This window comes from Fistularia commersonii, chromosome 16 (genome assembly GCF_037954325.1).
Source record: "Fistularia commersonii isolate RoL2024-O1a breed Wild chromosome 16, RoL_Fcom_v1.0, whole genome shotgun sequence".
Taxonomy (NCBI): domain Eukaryota; kingdom Metazoa; phylum Chordata; class Actinopteri; order Syngnathiformes; family Fistulariidae; genus Fistularia; species Fistularia commersonii.
In genome coordinates this window covers 5,307,105-5,324,982 of record NC_141299.1, presented here as the reverse complement: position 1 = coordinate 5,324,982, position 17,878 = coordinate 5,307,105, and the positions used below count along the sequence as shown (strand labels likewise).

The following is a 17,878-nucleotide window of genomic DNA, read 5'->3' as shown; positions in this document are numbered from 1 at the left end:
AGAAAATAAGACATCATGTGTCAGTCAAGGAGTCAATGTCATTTTAAAAATGTACATGGTTTTGCACAAGCAGAATATTTACACCCCGTGAGCAGAACAGTAATCTTTTTTAATTCAAATGATTAGAACAGCCAGAGATTTTTCATTATGAAGTTTAATAAATGTTTTTTTCCCCGGACAAGAATTGTGTGTGCAAGACAGTACAGTTGGCTTCTACAGTTTCATGGAATTTCATTGAAAACAAAGGCATGACATAGGAAGAACAAACTTTGTTTAAAAAGGCTGGTTTACAGGCTGCAGGCCTGCAGCTTCTTATCTGCAAGTTTGAGAGACACCCAGGTGTTGAGCATGGAAGCCCTCATTTTGCACCACACCAGGTGATTGGTCAGGCCAAAGACTTGTGCCGCAAACTGGGCAGCGGCCTCAGGGGAGAGGATCGTGGAACAGCCAAGACCTGCAAACATATAAAAATCAATGATTTGCAACATTAAATGGGACAATATTCAAAAGCTAAACACAGGGACTGAGTCCTACCACTTGGCATACGGAGGGATGACCAAACATCCTGTGCACCCCAATCTGGAGTGAGCGGTGGGCAGTTGATGACGGGATAAGCAGTATTTCCAGACATCACTGGACCGAGACCATTACTTCTGCCAGCAACAGCCACAAACACAGTGGGCACACCATCGCCTGAGGAGATTGAGATATTAGGACATGATGTAATGCACTTCCTCTGAGAAACTGGGGGCTTGAAGTACATGTTCACCTTCATATTCTGCTTTGATGCGAAGTGTCTCATCTGGACCTTTGTGGGCTGAAGTGACTCTCAGTATGCAGGGAACCCCGAAGGAACTGCAAGCCTTCCTTATTTTCTCGCAGTGGGCCATGTCCGACGTCGAGCCCATTAGAACCACGACCCTGCTGCTGGCCTGGGGCTCCAGCAGCAGCTGTCAACACAGTGTGCAATTAAAATCTTTGTTTATTGTGCTGGGCACACTGTCATCAGTCTCCTTAAAATTAGCATTGTTCAAGACCTGTTGTGACAAAATAGCCTGAACATAATAAACATCTTCTTCCTCTTTTTTGTGACCTATTATTTTTGGTAGTTTTTCCCCACTTCCTAATTTCCAGATACATCAGTGTTTGCTGATTTGTAAAATTTCAGGTTTTCCGTAGCTTTATTGGTAATTTTCCGGGTACCTTACAAACATTTCAGGTTTGTTTTTAAGAAAAAAACACTTTATAAAGTCATTTCAAAAGTTCAAGAGATTTAAAATTTATTTTCCAATAGTTTGCTGTTCAAAGGTTGAACATATTTCCCCACCAGGACTCATTGCTTATCATTCTTTAAAAAAACAAAAATGCGACAAAAAACCTCTTGAATTGTTAATTTGTTTTCCCAGATCTAGGAGAACTCCTGGCACAACTAGATACTTTACTCATTTTTCAAACTGAGATTTTTAACTAAAGAATTTTTGTAACTTGTCAAACTAGGAAAAAAATACTTTAGATCGTAAGATAATCCGTTTATTAATTTAAGTGCTTTTCCAGCAAACCAAAAACAAATATCCCAGCCTTTCCTGATAAAGGATAGATTCAGAGGAACTGTACCTTGACCCTTTCAGAGACCCATTCAAAGTTCCTCTTAACCATTTTCATTGCCTCTGGAGTGACCTCTTTGAGGTCTCGATACACCTAGTGAGAGGGAAAAGATTTTGTTTTAAATCCAAAAAAAAAAAGAAAGAAAGAAAAGTAATTTTGGAATATACTGACCTGCTTGTCTTTTTGCTGGCTTCGATCCCCAGCAGGCCACAACCTCCATGAGTCGTTGTCTATCACATCAGCAAGGACAATCTCTTGAGTCTTCACATTCACACCAAACTCGATCTGTGAAGGGAAGATTAATTATTCCAGGAGCTCTGCTGATGGAGAAGCTATGCTAGTGCAGTGTTTCCCAACCACTGTGCCACAGCAAATTAGTGTGCAGAGAGAGATCAGGTGTGCTGTGAAAAAATGCCCACTTTTTACCTGACTGGTATTATTTATTCAATGCAAACATTGTTGTCATCCACATCTATCTACCACATCTACCAGTGGGCAGCATGCAGTAACAGGCAGAACAATTACACAAGGGCTCTTCAACTAGATGGCAACAGGTATTAAACCTGTTTTAATTGCTCTGCTACTCAAACAGCAAAGTAATCAGTGATTTCTCAAGAGACAGCAGCAGTGATACAAGATGGAAAAATATTTCAAAAGAAGTATTCAATCAGGACTCAGGACCCTTTAGTCCTGAAGAAAATTCTGACCCAGATGACCCAGGTATGAGTAGAAAAAAAGTTTTACTTTTACTGGGGAACGAATCGAGCTGACTCCATTGTGCCTGGTGTGCCGGGGAAAAGCTGTCAAACAGTGCCATGGCTCCAAGCAAACTTAAACACCATCTCCAAACTAAACACCCTTCACTTGAAGATAAAAACATGGACTATTCTGTTCATCTGCGTAAACACACACAGAGACACAGGCAGCGTTGTTGAAGAAAACCACCGAGACAAGTGATAAAGCTCTGAAAGCCGGATACAAAGTTGCTGAACTCATCGCTAAATCCAAACAGCCACACATCGTGGCAGAAACATTTAGACTACCTGCCTGGGCAAATCATAGAAGAAATGCTTGGCCCTGGCGCTATTAAAGAAATGGCCCCACACAGAGTAAGTAAATTGAGACTACAGTTTGATTCGATTTCATTAAAACTGTTTTTGACATATTTATTTGGTGGTGTGCCATGTGACTTTTCTAATGCGAAAGATGTGTTGTGGCTTAAAAAAAGGTTGGGAAACACTGTGCTAGTGTGTTCTCTCAGCCAGCAGAGGGCAGCACTACTCAGCACACCTTCATGTCAACCAGCGTGCAGTTCTGAGTGGCCCAGGCCTTCTCCAGAATCTCAAATATGGCCACGGTGCTGCGATTCATGATGTCGACCTCACATTGGCCAATAGTGAGGCCAGCCAGGCAGAATTTGGCCTCGAGCAGCTGCTCCTCGGACCACTGAGGATCATTGTTGGCATCGTCCTGGAGGAAAAAAAAAAAAAAAAGAAATGGGTAGCATAATTGAGCTGTAATACCAGCACTTTTGATTCACATCACATGAAAGGGGTGCAGTTTGGTGCTGACTTTGAAGAACATTTCCATCTTCAGGGGAGTGAAGCGATAGCCCTCTTTGACTCCGGGATTCCTTTTGAGGAAGGATCCTGTTGCCACTCTTCGACACACCCACTCAATGGGGATCATCTCACAATGGGCTGCGATGAAGGCCGTGTCGGAATGCTGCTTCATAAAGGCAGTTTTGATACCTTGAAAACACAAGTATTTAAGTCAGTGCTGATTTCAGCAAACCCTTAAATGTTAGGTGAGAGAGGGACAAAGTTGGTAGCGACATTCTGGTCATTTACATGCAGAGAAGTTTCAAGTCACAAGGCAGTCATTACTACAGCTTGGCTGGCCCTTTACACTCCCGTGAGGAGCAGATGGGTCCCAGTTACCAAGTAACCTTAAAATGAATGCCAGATTGGAACTTGTGATTGAATTCAGGCTTTTAAGGACCCACTATCAAGTTAGAGGCCATTATGTACTCAATGTGTGTAAATTCCTTCAGTCGTTCTGCATGTAAAAATTAACCAGAACATAGACCACTCTTTGTTCCTCAATTTGAATGAATATTAGTACATACAGACTTTTATTATAGTATTAATATCGTTTGGTTTCAGACTGAGAGATGCATTTGATATACAAGTCTTATATTGGTATGGCTTTATCTTGTTGACTTTCAACACATAAGAAACAGATGGTCGTCAACAATTGTGTTTTTACTTGTTCATGTGAAAGCATTTTTAAGATCGTTCAGTAAATGAATGTGAATTTGTTGTTAGAGATTGTATGAGAACGAGGCTTATCACCATGAACCAGTAATTGTGGCAAGGGTATATAGATTGATAAAAGCAGACTATCTGCTTTAATATTCATCAACTTATATATTCTTGGTATTAGGCTTTTACCTATATATTTTTTGACAGTTGATGTGACAATTTGATAATTTCAAGAGTGACCTACACATATCCTCATTTTAAAAGAGAAACAGACCATTTAGGCCCATGAAAAGCAGATATCTAACTATCTTACTTAATAGTCTGGGGGGGGGGCAAATGACAGGGAGGCATTTGACAAAGGCCATACTAGAGTTGGGATTGTTGCTTGTTAAAAGAAAAAAAGGTAAAAAGGCCTTGGGAAATTTCATAAATGTACTTCATGTACAAATGTTAGTCAAACCGCGCGCATACGCACACAAAAACCTGTAATTATACTTTCACTCAAGCGCAATCCAGTGTGCGTGGTTTACAATAGCCGGGGGTGACTTTAAGACACGCCTCCCGCAGTTGGCTACACGTTTCCTGGCATCAACTTCAATGTGGCAATGACTCGACTGAATTAACACCGCGGAGTCTTACCAGATTCCTGCAGCAGCTGGAAAACACAGCTCGTCGTTTGGTTCGCAATGGCAGCCTTCCCCTCCATCTGGTCCTTCCTCACAGCGTTACCGGCGGTTATCTGGTCCTTAGACTGGACCAGAACCAGCCCGGGCTGATCAGTCAGCTCGAATATCTGCTTTGTCTTTCCCTCATTGAGCTTTTTGCCGATATTTACCTCTGTAACACAAACACGTGGACACAAAATGGGACCCCCCAAATTAGCGTTGCACATAAAAAGCTTTTTAAACCGGTTTTAGTCGCTGGACTGTACCTTGAGTGGAAGCCATGATGGTCTCGGTCAACCTGCGGTCCTGAAAGCACAACTCAGTTACACGAGTGACAGTGAACCTTCGAGAAGTTGTAAGATGAAGATATAGGCGGAGGATAACGACCAGAACAAGAAGGCAGCTAAGCCTGCCTTACATACAACCAATCAACAAACCCGACCAATCCATCCAGCCAATCATATCTTCGCTTTCGTTATCACGTGGCGGGAAAGCGCTCCATCGCAATATTTGCGCTAACTTTTAGGCAGCTTGTTACCTCAATTGCCCCTGTTTTGTCTTTTGGTTAAAAGCTAACTATAACAGTTCCATCTTCAATGAAAAAAAAACTCGGTTTTACAGATTAGATTTTTTTGTTGTTTGCTGCCAGCGATTATTGTTAGTTAGTCGTTTTATCGCAAGATACCACGTGTGATTTGGCAGGGTTTGATTAAATCTATAAATACTTTTGACGGCCTGTTAAAGTTCTCTAGTGATTTTTGTTAATTCAATTTGGGACTCGTGACCCAACGACCGCTTCAAACACGTCCTTTAGACGCGATGTCGTTTTTTTAATCAGCCACGTTGTGGAGACACGTGCTCGGTCGATAGCGTCTGACGGCGAATTTACTCCCGCTCGTTGATCGCTGATCGCTCCAGCACCCCCACCTCCACCTCCACCCCCCGCCCGGCACGAAACTGTCTCCTCGGCCTCGGAGGATAACCGAGCAGACGGCGGCGAAATGGAGTTCGAGGAGTCTGGCATCGGGGAGGAGTGCGGGGTGTTTGGCTGTATAGCAGCCGGAGAGTGGCCGACGCAGCTGGAGGTGGCCCAGGTCTTGACTCTGGGACTTGTGGCGTTGCAGCACAGGTAAGCCTACGGAAACGCGTATGGACATTATGAACGCGACTTATCCTAGGACAAGTCGCGGATCATAATATGTCCTGGGTCACTTTTAGGACCGTGTCGCTTTATCTAGCAAGCCCGATGTAGCTGTGAACTATCCTAGCAGTCAACGGTCATATTTGATCGGCACATGCGCGACATCATTTCCGGTGAATAATCGAGAATGAATGTGCTGCAACGAGTAGATTGTGGCATTCATGCCCCGCAGTAAATTATATTAAATCGAAAAGATATACCCGACACCTAGCATGAATTAGTAGTAGCATTAAGTAGTGACGTTAACGTTGAATCTTAATGAATTAAAACTTACTCAAAGCATAGATAAAAATAATCACCAGCACACCTACAAAAAATAGTATAAGATTAGATTCATATAAATAGTAACATTAACCTCCCTTGTAAGTGTGACATAAGCAGTATCATTTATCCCCGAGTCACGTTTTCTCGTCACTTTTTTGTTTCCAGGGTTACCTGTCTCTCAGGTGAAGGGTTAGTATAGGCCATTGAACAGACAGAGTTCATCTCTATTATTGGTATGTGCTCTTGCTCTTCTTTACACTGAGCTTTGAGGTGTTCACACAAGTCGACGCTTGTTTCCAGTTTCTTTAATGGCCTCTGGAGTGTGAAGTCTGAAAAACAAGAATCATAACCGGGTTGGATTCAAAGCGGGATTGTCTGCATGCTGCTGTTTGTCTTATAATTACAAAACATTTCAGATCTGTGTTGGCCAGGCTTGTCTCTTCATCTACTGTGTTTAAGTAAAAGATCATGAGTTGGGCCTTTTGTTTTCAGTTACAGCCCAACCATTATTCGGTAATTTAATTACGAGGCACGATGGTAAATCATGGGACTTGAAGTCAGCAAGTCAATTGGATCGCATGTGACATTCAAAGTAATTATAAAAGCAAATACGACCTTGACCCTCAGCTTTCCTCTTCATTCCCCTTTTTGTGGATAAAGTGTCAATGTTTTCTACTCTAGATGCAGAGGAGTCTGTTAAAAAGAAGACAAACATGTACCCACATCAATACCAGTTATACAGGTTATATCTCAGAAAGTTCTGAAACACTTAAATGATTTATCCTGACGGAGGAGAAAAAACTGCATTTTTGTTTTTGTTTTTTTGTTAGGCATGAGGTTATTTATTGAGCTGCAAGTGTTCTTTGGTTTTAGAAACAAGTGTTAGTTTCCAAAAAATAAAACAATTTAGAAATACACGTTTGACTTTTCACATGCCAAATTAGTTAAAATTGAGACTGATGTCTTAAATAATGTGTTCTCCTTTAAAACCCTATCACTGCTTGTCAGGTCCTTTTGGAATGCCATCGTGTTTAAGTTGCAACATTTTTTAAGCGCAGACCTGAATACCGTATCCAGTACCAGTGGTGTAGTCATATGGATTGCAAAACCCAATAGGAGTTTGTTTTTTTTTCCAAATCCCAAATACTCATGTTTTCTCAATGTTTTGATGTAGTTTTTTTTATCAAGATCTTGAGAGAGAGTTTGTAGATGTTGAGATGTAGTATGTGTTCCTGTTCAGTGTGTCAGATTTTTAATAGAAGTCACTCCCTGAAGTCATGTGGTTTATGCAAAACAGGAGTGACAGTAACGCTGGAATTTTCAGTTTTCTCAGTTTGCTATGCACTGGTTAGGTGCAGAACGTTTTTAGCTGGTGAAAGGTCTAAACAATGTTTAAATGTTTTGGGCTGTTATTGAGAGTTTAAATTCATGGCAGACTCAAATAAAAACTGTTACTAGACTTGAATGATTTATGATGTGGACCTTACTTTTGAAGCTGTGTCGTTTTTCCATGTGGTTGCCTGTTGCCATTCTGTGTTCCTCATTGTTTGGTGTAACGGTGAGTCTCATGGAAGAAATTGAATCAGAGCTACAGTGTCTTTCCTCCTTAGCTCCAGCTATTCTCGTCTCCTTATCTGTATAGAGGTCCTCTTGATTGTTCTCCTCACAGCCTTCCAGCATTGAAAGCCCTCCCGAATCTGCCATGTGGTGCGCAGGCGAGCCATTAGTTGTGCGATTCATAATGGCATCCACCTCGTCATAAAATCTCATAAGGCGCCTTGGATCAGTTTCATCAGTCCTACCCCTCTGGAGGGAGCGGTAAAGATACTTGAGGTTCTTGTACTTAGTATGGCATTGCTTCCAGTCCCGCTCAATGCCTTGCTGCATTAATCTGTTGGAGATCTGGACAAAGATGTCTCGCTTCCTGGTGGAACTCTCCAGCTGCTTGCACACACGTTCATCAGACCAGACTTGGATCAGTGCTCGCACCTCTTGGTCGCTCCAGTTGCGTCCTGTATCTGACACAGTGACCACGTGGAACTGGTCAGATCCAGAAGACTGATCAATGGGCATTAAATGGATACCTGACCGTGAGAGAAAAAGAGAAGGAAGAGAAGATAACATTATGTAAACAGTGCTGTATGCATGATATCTCTTTTGTATATGTTTTTCTTTTGGTCAGACCTGTTCCTCGCCATTTACTGTCCATTTCCCCATCCATATCAAATTCATCGCTGTTGTCATCTGAAAATTAGAAAGTGTTAAATTATCATCACCTAGAAAAATAGTGTCTGCAAAATCAGTTGTTCGACACAAAGTCATCAGATAATCTTTTTTAAAGCAACAACAACTGGGGGTGATGTGTAGGACAACTGGAAATACACCTTTTAAGGAAATAAATATAGGAAAACACCTCACTGACTCTAACAGTTAATTCCTATGGCCTGCCTCCTTGCTATGATGCCTCCTTCATCCAGCCATGAGCTGCATCATCTCACTTTGCAGTGAGCTTGCTCAGGAAACTAGTAAAATATGGCTGCTCAGAAGTCATGTATGAGTTCATATACTGGGAGGAGGTGATGTTCTGCTCACTTGACATTTTCATGTAAAAAAGGTACATTTCATAAAGTCAATAAAAGTTTTTCTATGAGAGTAGAGAATACATTTTGTCCCTTTTATCTTAAAAAGCAGACAAGACTGCCTACATACCATCATCGATCTCTATGACAACCTCGCTCTCTGAAGCGGGGGTCTGGCCTGCCGATGTTTGGAGCTTTCCTGCTACCATTTCTCCATCATACAGCCTCCTCTTCATCTCAAGCATCCCGTTTTCAAGTCCTCGATCTAGCAGAATGGCCTCCACTTCGTCAAAGAATTTCATGTACTTCCCTGGGCCTCCCCCAGCGCTGCCCCCAGCAGCATGAGTGCTCTTAGCTGTCTTGTAGTCGTACTTTAAGTTCTTGTACTTTGTCCGACATTGCTTCCAGTTACGCACCACTCCAAACATTCTCTGCATCTGTCGAGCCATTTCTTGGAAGATGGACTTGTTGCGTAGTGTGCACTTCAAGCGCTCTCGAATATGTCTTTCAGCCCAGACGCATAACAGAGCTTTCACCTCGTCGTCCGTCCAGTGCCGGCCTCCTTCTTCAGTCACACTCGGCGTATACGGCAGAGCCCGATGGATTTGACTCTTGACTCCTGTTCACATATAAACAACCTGGGTTGTTTTTTTTTTAAAAACACAGATCTCCTATCAACATGAATTATTGTAATCTGTCTTTAGATTGCATTTACAATATCGAGCGGAAACAGATTTTTTCAACAAAGACGCCAGACTAGCATGCTTGAGTTTCCCTCTTAAATTTGTCTGGATATAAAAATGCATCATGCCTCTTCATATTGGGAGCACCATCGCAACAGCTGGTGTTGAACCTACATTTACCTTCCTGCATTGGGATTGTGATTGAGGAAGGGTAGATTCCTCTTTGATTACCAACATCCTCCACCGCTTCTTCCCAGTCTTCCACCATCCTTCCATCCGCTGCAGGGCTGTAGCTTGTTGAAATGCCTGCTGCCTCAGGCTTCCTGCTCTGGAGTCCCAGGCTCCTGCACTTGGCCTGACAATCCCTCCAGCTCCGCAATACACTAAGCCTCCTCAGACGCTCAGAAATCAACTCAAATGTATTCCTGCTCTCAGCTATGTGCTGAGCCCCCATCTCGTCCCACACTGACATGAGAGCCATCACCTCTGCCTCTCCCCACTGCTTCTCCACCGAGCCCCTTTCCTCCACCACCTCTCTATCACCTCTTCTTTGTCTCTCTGCTCCTCTCTCCATGTTTGAGCTGACCTGGAAACGCTTTCTTTTTCCCAACCCGTCTGTCTCTGCTGCCCGGTTCCCTAGGCAACCAGGCGGTTAAGCCTGAAAGCAACGCCTCCATGCAGAAAAGCAGCCTCACCACTGGCTTAAGCTGTGTGGTGAGGAGGCGGGACCAACTGTAATCTGAGAAGCAGCTTGGTAAATAGGCTGGAACTGCAGTAAGAGGACTCTCTTTATATGTCAACCCTGCATTTGAGAAACGAGTTTTTTTTTTACTCTCTTTTCACCATTTCTGCTTTCTTCCGCATATACCGGATCAGCTTCAGCTGCAACAGTCAAACTTTTGCATTTCAGTGGGCTCATTAATGTTTAGTCTTGCACAAAGAGGGAAAGGGGGGTGGGGGGGAATTAAACTGCACTGATAATATTCCCAGTAATAGTTTGAATGTGCCTTGGTTGTCTGTTTAGGGGTCAAGAAAGTGCTGGGATTGTCACAAGTAATGGAGCCAGTCCACCGACATATTCAGTCCACAAGGTAACATTAATTCAGAGGCGTAATATCTCAAACTTGAGAAAAATATATAATAGCATTCGAAATAATTACATTTCTTTTCAATATTATATTGATACAAATACCATGACATGTTAACCATAATCTCATAATTCCCTTTTCCTAATTTTTAAAGAGCCAATCACTTTTATCTATTTTATTTTATTTTTTTAAGAATAAAATGTAACTGAAATGATCTCACTTTACCCACATTTTAAGGGGATGGGACTAGTGAGCACCGCTTTCCCATCCGAGGCTCTCCAAAAGCTGCGGGATGGCAACCTTGGGATTTGTCACACACGCTATTCCACCACTGGGATCTCAGAGCTTCAGAACTGCCAGCCTTTTGTGGTTGATACACTTCATGGCAAGATTGCGGTTGCACACAACGGAGAGCTTATAAATGCTCATTCCCTTCGAAAAAAGGTGAGAATGAAGATGGAGGATTACGCTTGACCTGGATGACTGAGAATTCCCAGAGACCTCTTCTTTGATAAAAGTACATTGAAAATCTATCCATTCATTTAGTATTACCACACTCCTGAAGATAAGGGGTTCCCTAAGGGAAAATTGAAAGATGCATATTGGGAAGGGTATCATCAGGAATCATGAAACCAAATACAATTTTTAAAAGATTTCTAATTAACCTTCCATCTGTCCATTTTCCGCCACTTATCTATGGCCCGGTCATGGGACCAGGGTTGAAAGCAGGGCATAATGAACTTTCTTAACCCACATTTGTCACTAAAGATTAAAGTCTAAATACCTAAGTGTAAAGTCATCTTTTGCTAGTTGTGTCAGAATATGGATTGGTGTGTTCAAAATGATTTAATTTTGATTTGTATTCGTGTAAGGAAGAAAATTATATGTGCACCCTATAGGTTATGCGCCATGGTGTAGGTCTGTCCACCAGCTCAGACAGTGAGCTCATCACCCAGCTGCTGGCGCTCACCCCACCGATGGAGGAGATCGACACACCAGACTGGGTTGCCAGGTCAGCTTTCTGACCCAATGCTTTTAATTACCAGAATTTGGTTTTGAAAAACTCACTAAAATTGTTGCTTTTTGAGTTCAGAATAGAAAATCTGATGATGGAGACCCCAACATCATACTCCTTGTTGGTGATGTTCAAAGATGTAATCTACGCTGTGCGAGATCCCTATGGAAATCGACCTCTCTGCATTGGACGCCTTGTGCCAATATCAAAATTGCACAGTTCAGGTATTCAAACAGTTAACTAACAAGGCATAGTAACATCAACACACTGCGCTGTCCCTAAAAGACCTTACGTCTGCTTCTGAAATGGAGCTGTTCATAGGGAGGTTATCTATAGCCACAGCCTCGAATCATCCAAGGTCATGCGTGTAAGTTACTCAGTCACTAACTGTGCTGGTTGTTTTTTTGTTTTTTTTTTTCAACCTGTTAGGTGCTGGAGAGGGTGATACTGAGGGTTGGGTTGTGTCATCAGAATCCTGCAGCTTTCAGTCCATTGGTGCAAAGTGAGTTATGACTGACTACTACAGGCTTTAATCACTGACAAGGGTATCACTCAGCACAAGGGGGGGAAAGTTACAACCATGACCTTTTATGGCTAAGAATCTTTAGATGCCATCTGTGATGCAGCTTCTGAGAAATCCTTTTATACTATAGGTTATGCCTATTTTCACACATTTCTTTATTTCCAGGTATTACAGGGAGGTCCTTCCAGGAGAGATAGTCCAGTTATCTAAACATGGGGTGAAGTCTCTGAGTGTTGTACATCGCCGTGAGGGGGACATGCCCGCCTTCTGCATATTTGAATATGTCTATTTTGCCAGGCCAGACTCAATTTTTGAAGGTTTGAAAATCATCATAAAAACATTACTATTGTTTGACAATGATTTAATCCTGTATACATAAGTATACTGTTTTGCCTTCTAGTTTCATTGCTTAACACTGACATTTGAAGAACTCCACAGTAATGTGTCTTTTTAAATCAAAGTACTTTCACTCAACATTATCCAGCCACTGTCTAGTTCACTCAGTTCAGTATTTTTCCATTGACTTTATCTCCCAGCACACACTAAAATGAACTATATGGACACATGGTTGGGGTAGGCAAGAATAAATGTTTATGTCAGGGTCCTGGCTTTCTTCTACCCTAATGATTTGTGTAATTTTGCCCCTAGGACAAATGGTCTATACTGTTAGACAACGCTGTGGTCAACAGTTAGCCATTGAGGCGCCAACAGATGCCGACATTGTCAGCACAGTGCCAGAGTCTGCCACACCTGCTGCATTAGGCTACGCTCTGCAGGTCTGCCAAAATCACTCACAAGAAATAGTGTGCTACACTTGTCGACCGATACCCTCTCTTCTCACACGCTTTCCTCTTCCTGTGTTGCTGTCAGTCTGGGATGCCTTACATTGAGGTTCTGTGTAAGAACCGCTACGTGGGGAGAACATTTATTCAACCAAATACCCGCCTGAGGCAGTTGGGGGTTGCCAAGAAATTTGGGGCACTGACAGACAACTTTGCTGGTAAACGTGTGGTCCTTATTGATGATTCCATCGTGAGAGGCAACACCATCTCACCAATCATAAAACTGCTGAAGGAAGCTGGTGCCAAAGAGGTTCGTCGACTAATGGTTGAATTTTTAATTTTACTTAAATACTGTTTGCTGATTGTAGTAAAACTATTTGTTCTTACTTTACATATGCTTTAAAGCCATATGGATATCATAAGCACAGTTTTCTTAAAAATAAGCTAGAATCAACCATAACACTTCTGTCGCAAGTAACTTAATTCTACAAAAAATGCACCTAATCTGGATGTTGGGTGTATTCGCTGACATTGAAGTCAATTCTATATCATTCCTTGCTGAACTACTTTGAGCATTTTCTTCATTTTGAAAATTCAATTGAAGCATAACAATTAACAATTGCCGAAACAAAATGTGCAGTATAACAAAATTTCAACAAAAGCATGATTTCTTTCTACTTTGTTGTATGATAATTTTTTATCAAGTCTTACAAAAGGGAATGAGAGGAAAGGGCATGAAAGATCAGTGAAGACTTTACAAAAAAAAGGCATATGAGTTTGCAGTTTTACCCGTCAAACTTGTGTAACAGTGAAATCTATTTGCTAAAGTATCTTCTCATTAACAGGTCCATATAAGAGTTGCCTCTCCACCAATTAAGTTCCCATGCTATATGGGCATCAACATCCCAACCAAGGAAGAACTTATTGCCAACAAGCCAGAGTTTAAGGACATTGCTGGATACATCGGTAAGTAGAGAATCAGTTTGCCCTTGTCATAGAAGCTTGCTTTATTTTACAAGTTAAGTCTTTTCTATGCATTTGTTTTCTGATTCCTCTTGAACTCTTTAAGGTGCTGACAGTGTGCAATACCTGAGTGTGGAAGGACTCCTATCAGCTGTCCAGAAGGGGATTGCCTCTTTGCAGGAGAAGGATGAAATGATTAGTCCAAATAAGACATCTAGCGCTAGAGTGGGCCACTGCACTGCCTGTCTCACTGGGAAATATCCAGTGGAGCTGGAGTGGTAGCTCCTGGACCTGTGCTATGACAACCCACATTGTGGATTTACTAGCTCCAAAGGTTATTCGCCTTACGTTTTGTACATTTGAAATATGACCTGCTGGGACAGTGAGACGTATTAAATACAAAGCAGCATGAAACATGACCACAGCATTATACGTTGAGGGTTATGATCTTCACTTGGTCCTGACACAACAGCTGACTGTTGCCTTTATCAATCACATGTGGTTGCAGCAGTATCTTCATGGTGACTCCAAAGTTCCATCCAAAACATCTGACCTGAAGATTTTACCTATTGATGGTTATGATGTAAATAGTAAACTATCAAGTGTCAAATATTCATTTAAACTTTGTTCCAGATAATGACAAACTGTTAAAGATGAGTGATCCAAGAGTCCGTTTCTTCAGTTCCCTTTTAAACACTTTTGCTAACCCCTATCTCTTGATGGTGTGGTTCATAGTGTTCGGTTTCATTATAAACAATGATTTAATAGAAAATGGAAAAGAGGCTGCAATAAGGTAGAATGTTTATTTATTAATAAGCAAAAAAAAAAATCAAGATAACTTGTCAAAGGAAAGGATCCTGTATCTTACAAAGGCTTCCGTTAAATTCTGTTAAAATCAAATGGTGCCTCAAAAAATGTGCACCTTCAAGATGCTTTAACAATGTACTTGTATGTATGAGTTATCCACCTGAATAAAATTTGAATTTGTTTTCTGAATGCAGCGGACCTTTTTCCCAATCACATTGTTGTTCGTTTTTGAAGTATTATCCAGTGTTTGGTTCCAGAATTATCAAATTGTCTCTTAACATTAAACTTGCCCATTCTGCTACTTTGCAAGTCATCTCTTCCACAACATGTCAAATCCTTGTCAATGTCACTTTCTGCACTTGGAGAACGAGTGATTATTAAGAGTACCGGAATGTTAGAAAGAAAATGTTTTAAAAAAACAATAGGCATTTTAATGACCTGGAGATGTAGCTGGCAGCCATGTTGCAAGTGAATTCTGGAGAAAAAAAAAAATTATAAAAACACATTAAAATAAATAAAATACAGCTGGTCATCCATTCTGATTATGAATTAGTGCTTTTAATATTGAGCAAAATATAATCTTAAATCATCTTGAGCATAGTTCATGGAGAGATTGCAGAAAATTCTACATAAAATCAGTTATTAGAAGTACACTAAAAAAATTACATTGCAGTCTTGAGATTTGAAATATCACATATGTAGATGTACTACAAATGATACAGGACATTCTTCAGTGTGTTTTGTATACCACATTTTTCATACCAAAGTAATGTTAATCAATACTACTGCCATGTTTCCCTGATTTGGCAAACAGCTTAATCCAGAAGTGTTGAATAGGAGAGAAATAAAGGCTTACCATGTAAACTACATTTTACAGTTGAATCTGGAGATTAGTTTGGTCCTGACACGTGTACCCATAGTTGAGGTGGTGTGTCTAACGGAACCACCAGGGCTTGATTCCAAATTTGTCCAACAGTCACGTGTATTACCCATTATTCTTTGGCGTTTGGACCCTGTGGAGAATGCATAGCATGCTTCTCTGAAGCGTTTGGACAGTGGAGAGTTAGGGCTGTTTCGCTCTTCATGGGGTCTTCTGACAACACAGCAAAAACGGTCACAAGTAGTACTCGTGTCTCTTTGGCGTTTGAACCCTGTGGAGAACGCATAGCATGCTTCTTTGAAGTGTTTGGACCGTGGAGAGTTTCGGCTGTTTTGTTCTTCAAGGGGCCACTCGACAACACGGAGCCGGGGAGACAGACTGAGTGCTGATACAGTTTGGGAAAGGGGCTGTCTCCTGACCAGAGAACTTCTTACACAAATGTTGCAGGGCGATGCATTTGATATAGATGCATTTTGGCAGACAAACTTATGGTAATATTTTGTGAAGCAATCTATTTTCTCTGTGGAGCTGTCTTCATTACTTGATGTTATGTAGCAATCAGGGGGAATGTGCTGTTGGACCATTTGGTTTGCTGGCTTAGGGTGATGAAAATGGAGACGGGGTGAAAGGGCAGCATCTTGTGGGAAAAGCAATATCTGTTTCTCATGTTTTTTCAAAGAGGGAGATACAGGAATTGAAAGTGATCTGGGCCACTGAGATGTTTTGCAATTGCTTGACACAAAATGCGGTGTGGGTCTTTTAGTTACTCTATGTACATGTTCCCTTGACAACGTGGACTGACTGACTAGCTCTTCTTTCCTTTTGGAGAAAGAGGGGTAGTTCGTTTCAGCATCACCAGAGGGGTCAGTCACAACATGTCCCTTTGGCTCTCGCTTCTGGCTTGGGGAGCGGAAGTCCTCTTGATAGCAAACTTTGGGCAGAGACAGTGGTATAATGTCAGTCATCTTGCAGGACCCTTTGGGAAACTGCCTCTCGAAGCAGCTATGGGACAGTGTTTGTCTTTTGTTTTTTGGTTTGTTCCTTTTCCTGAATGAGATATTGAATGTGTGGTTAAGGTTGCTTCTGTCCTGTACTTTTTGCAATTTACAGTACTTTCTGATCACAGCGTTGGCAAACACAGTGGTCTTCTGCCTGTCCTTGACTTTTCTCATTTGACTGATCATGCTGGGATAGATCTCGGATAAATCACTCCCTTGAGTGAATATTTCAAGGTCCTCATCTTGGTTCATAGGGTGGTCTGGTTCAGATGGGTTTCCTTCACCGCTGCACAGCAAAGAACTCCCACCACTTAGCACTTCTGTAAGGCAAAAAAAGCCCACCATTAAATATCTATTACAATATAATGTGTGTGTCATCACTTACCCCGCCAAGCTCTAGTAAGATTGCTTACTGCACTCTTGCACATACCACTATCATCTGCATGACTCAGAGTCCCATTTCCAGATGACTCATCCAGCTGTTGAAAGTAAAGCATGACAGTAATATTTGAACAACATTTAACTTTAACCCATGTAACACTAAATCTCACACTTGTTTATATAACCAAACCTTTTTTTCCATCTCTCTCATCTTCTTTTCTGTCTGGATCAAATTGTGGTTCAAGGCTTCAATGTGCATGAAAAAAAAGAGAGGACAGGGGTTTACACAAGAGGTGACCCTACACACTTCACTAAACGGTACAATGTATGGATATGCAATTATAACATAATATCACAACAAATTAAACAAGAGTCTTGTAAACTGTTGGGTCGTCTTGATGATCACACAGCAGTGTATCATATGGAAAATACTTATCTACCATTACGCGACCTAACTCGAGGACTAAATCATGGACAAAGACTTCAAAGAGGAAATTAGTAAAACTCTTACTCTTTACACCAATGTTGGCGAGGTCCAATTCCAGCTGGAATTCATTTTGCAGCTTTGAGTACTGTTGAAAAAAGGTAATAAGTTAAGCCCACTTTTGCTAGCGTTAAGCCGCCAAACTAAAATTAGCTAGTTAAAAAAAATGGGCTTCCTATCTCTAAAGCCTTTTTCTAATATTACCCTGGGTTAAAAGCCTTAAGCTAACGTTAGCTATCTTCACGTCACCGTTACACTGTTTTTTTGTTTTCTTTATACTGTGTTGCATACCTTTTCAATGATGTGATCCAATGACTGCTTGTAAATAATCGCGTTTTCTTTAAACTTTTGAGTTAAATGTGGCTCCATAGTCATTTTCTTAATTATGCGATTCCCAGGTTACAACAGCAGCGGGAGAGATAGACTGAACAGCAGCAGTGTATGTATGCCGTAGTAAATTCAAATAGGATAACGCGGAGAACCGCAAAGGCTGACGGGAAAGTGGGATTGTGATGCATTCGAGCCGGCAAGGAAAATCAATAACTCTTAAGGTAAACGGAGGAGACACACACACAAACACATATATACAAATAAAAAAGAGATAGTTTCCTATGAGTCGTTTTAAATGTGAAAAAATGTACAAATGACGGGTACAGGCTGATGTATCTATTGCGAAGATGCTCCGGGTTTTTGACA

The 17,878-nt window shown here is 41.4% G+C and overlaps 3 protein-coding genes across 8 annotated transcripts; 1 reads left to right on the top strand and 2 right to left on the bottom strand.

The window, feature by feature from the left end:
• Positions 1-138: 138 nt before the first annotated feature.
• Positions 139-9,861, bottom strand: paics (phosphoribosylaminoimidazole carboxylase, phosphoribosylaminoimidazole succinocarboxamide synthetase). 3 transcript variants are annotated; one of them, XM_086162158.1, is made up of 15 exons: positions 9,442-9,861; positions 8,709-9,197; positions 8,184-8,243; positions 7,487-8,083; positions 6,615-6,692; positions 6,171-6,328; positions 4,801-4,840; positions 4,509-4,706; positions 3,178-3,356; positions 2,896-3,075; positions 1,777-1,890; positions 1,615-1,698; positions 770-950; positions 535-693; positions 139-454 (listed from the first exon to the last, which is right to left on the bottom strand). In XM_086162158.1, the coding sequence occupies exons 1-15, from the start codon at positions 9,833-9,835 to the stop codon at positions 288-290; spliced, it is 3,078 nt and encodes a 1,025-aa protein (XP_086018284.1). In that variant the 5' UTR covers positions 9,836-9,861; the 3' UTR covers positions 139-287. The 3 variants fall into 3 exon arrangements, with proteins under 3 accessions (XP_086018284.1, XP_086018283.1, XP_086018285.1); XM_086162157.1 differs by lacking the exons at positions 8,184-8,243; positions 8,709-9,197; positions 9,442-9,861 and having other exon boundaries at positions 7,487-7,587; XM_086162159.1 differs by lacking the exons at positions 6,171-6,328; positions 6,615-6,692; positions 7,487-8,083; ... (1 more) ...; positions 8,709-9,197; positions 9,442-9,861 and adding an exon at positions 5,424-5,482.
• ppat (phosphoribosyl pyrophosphate amidotransferase) lies at positions 5,089-14,740 on the top strand. The gene is made up of 11 exons (XM_086162165.1): positions 5,089-5,663; positions 10,286-10,352; positions 10,587-10,793; positions 11,249-11,361; positions 11,443-11,588; positions 11,794-11,866; positions 12,053-12,204; positions 12,536-12,663; positions 12,758-12,979; positions 13,515-13,635; positions 13,739-14,740. Exons 1-11 carry the CDS (start codon positions 5,536-5,538, stop codon positions 13,912-13,914), a joined length of 1,533 nt encoding a protein of 510 aa, XP_086018291.1. The 5' UTR covers positions 5,089-5,535; the 3' UTR covers positions 13,915-14,740.
• On the bottom strand, positions 14,721-17,692 carry hjurp (Holliday junction recognition protein). Of its 4 annotated transcripts, XM_086162162.1 has the most exons (6): positions 17,474-17,692; positions 17,210-17,270; positions 16,889-16,944; positions 16,748-16,796; positions 15,296-16,637; positions 14,721-14,914 (listed from the first exon to the last, which is right to left on the bottom strand). In XM_086162162.1, the coding sequence occupies exons 1-5, from the start codon at positions 17,555-17,557 to the stop codon at positions 15,304-15,306; spliced, it is 1,584 nt and encodes a 527-aa protein (XP_086018288.1). In that variant the 5' UTR covers positions 17,558-17,692; the 3' UTR covers positions 14,721-14,914; positions 15,296-15,303. The 4 variants fall into 4 exon arrangements, with proteins under 4 accessions (XP_086018288.1, XP_086018286.1, XP_086018289.1 ...); XM_086162160.1 differs by having other exon boundaries at positions 14,721-16,637; XM_086162163.1 differs by lacking the exon at positions 17,210-17,270 and having other exon boundaries at positions 14,721-16,637.
• Positions 17,693-17,878: the final 186 nt, after the last annotated feature.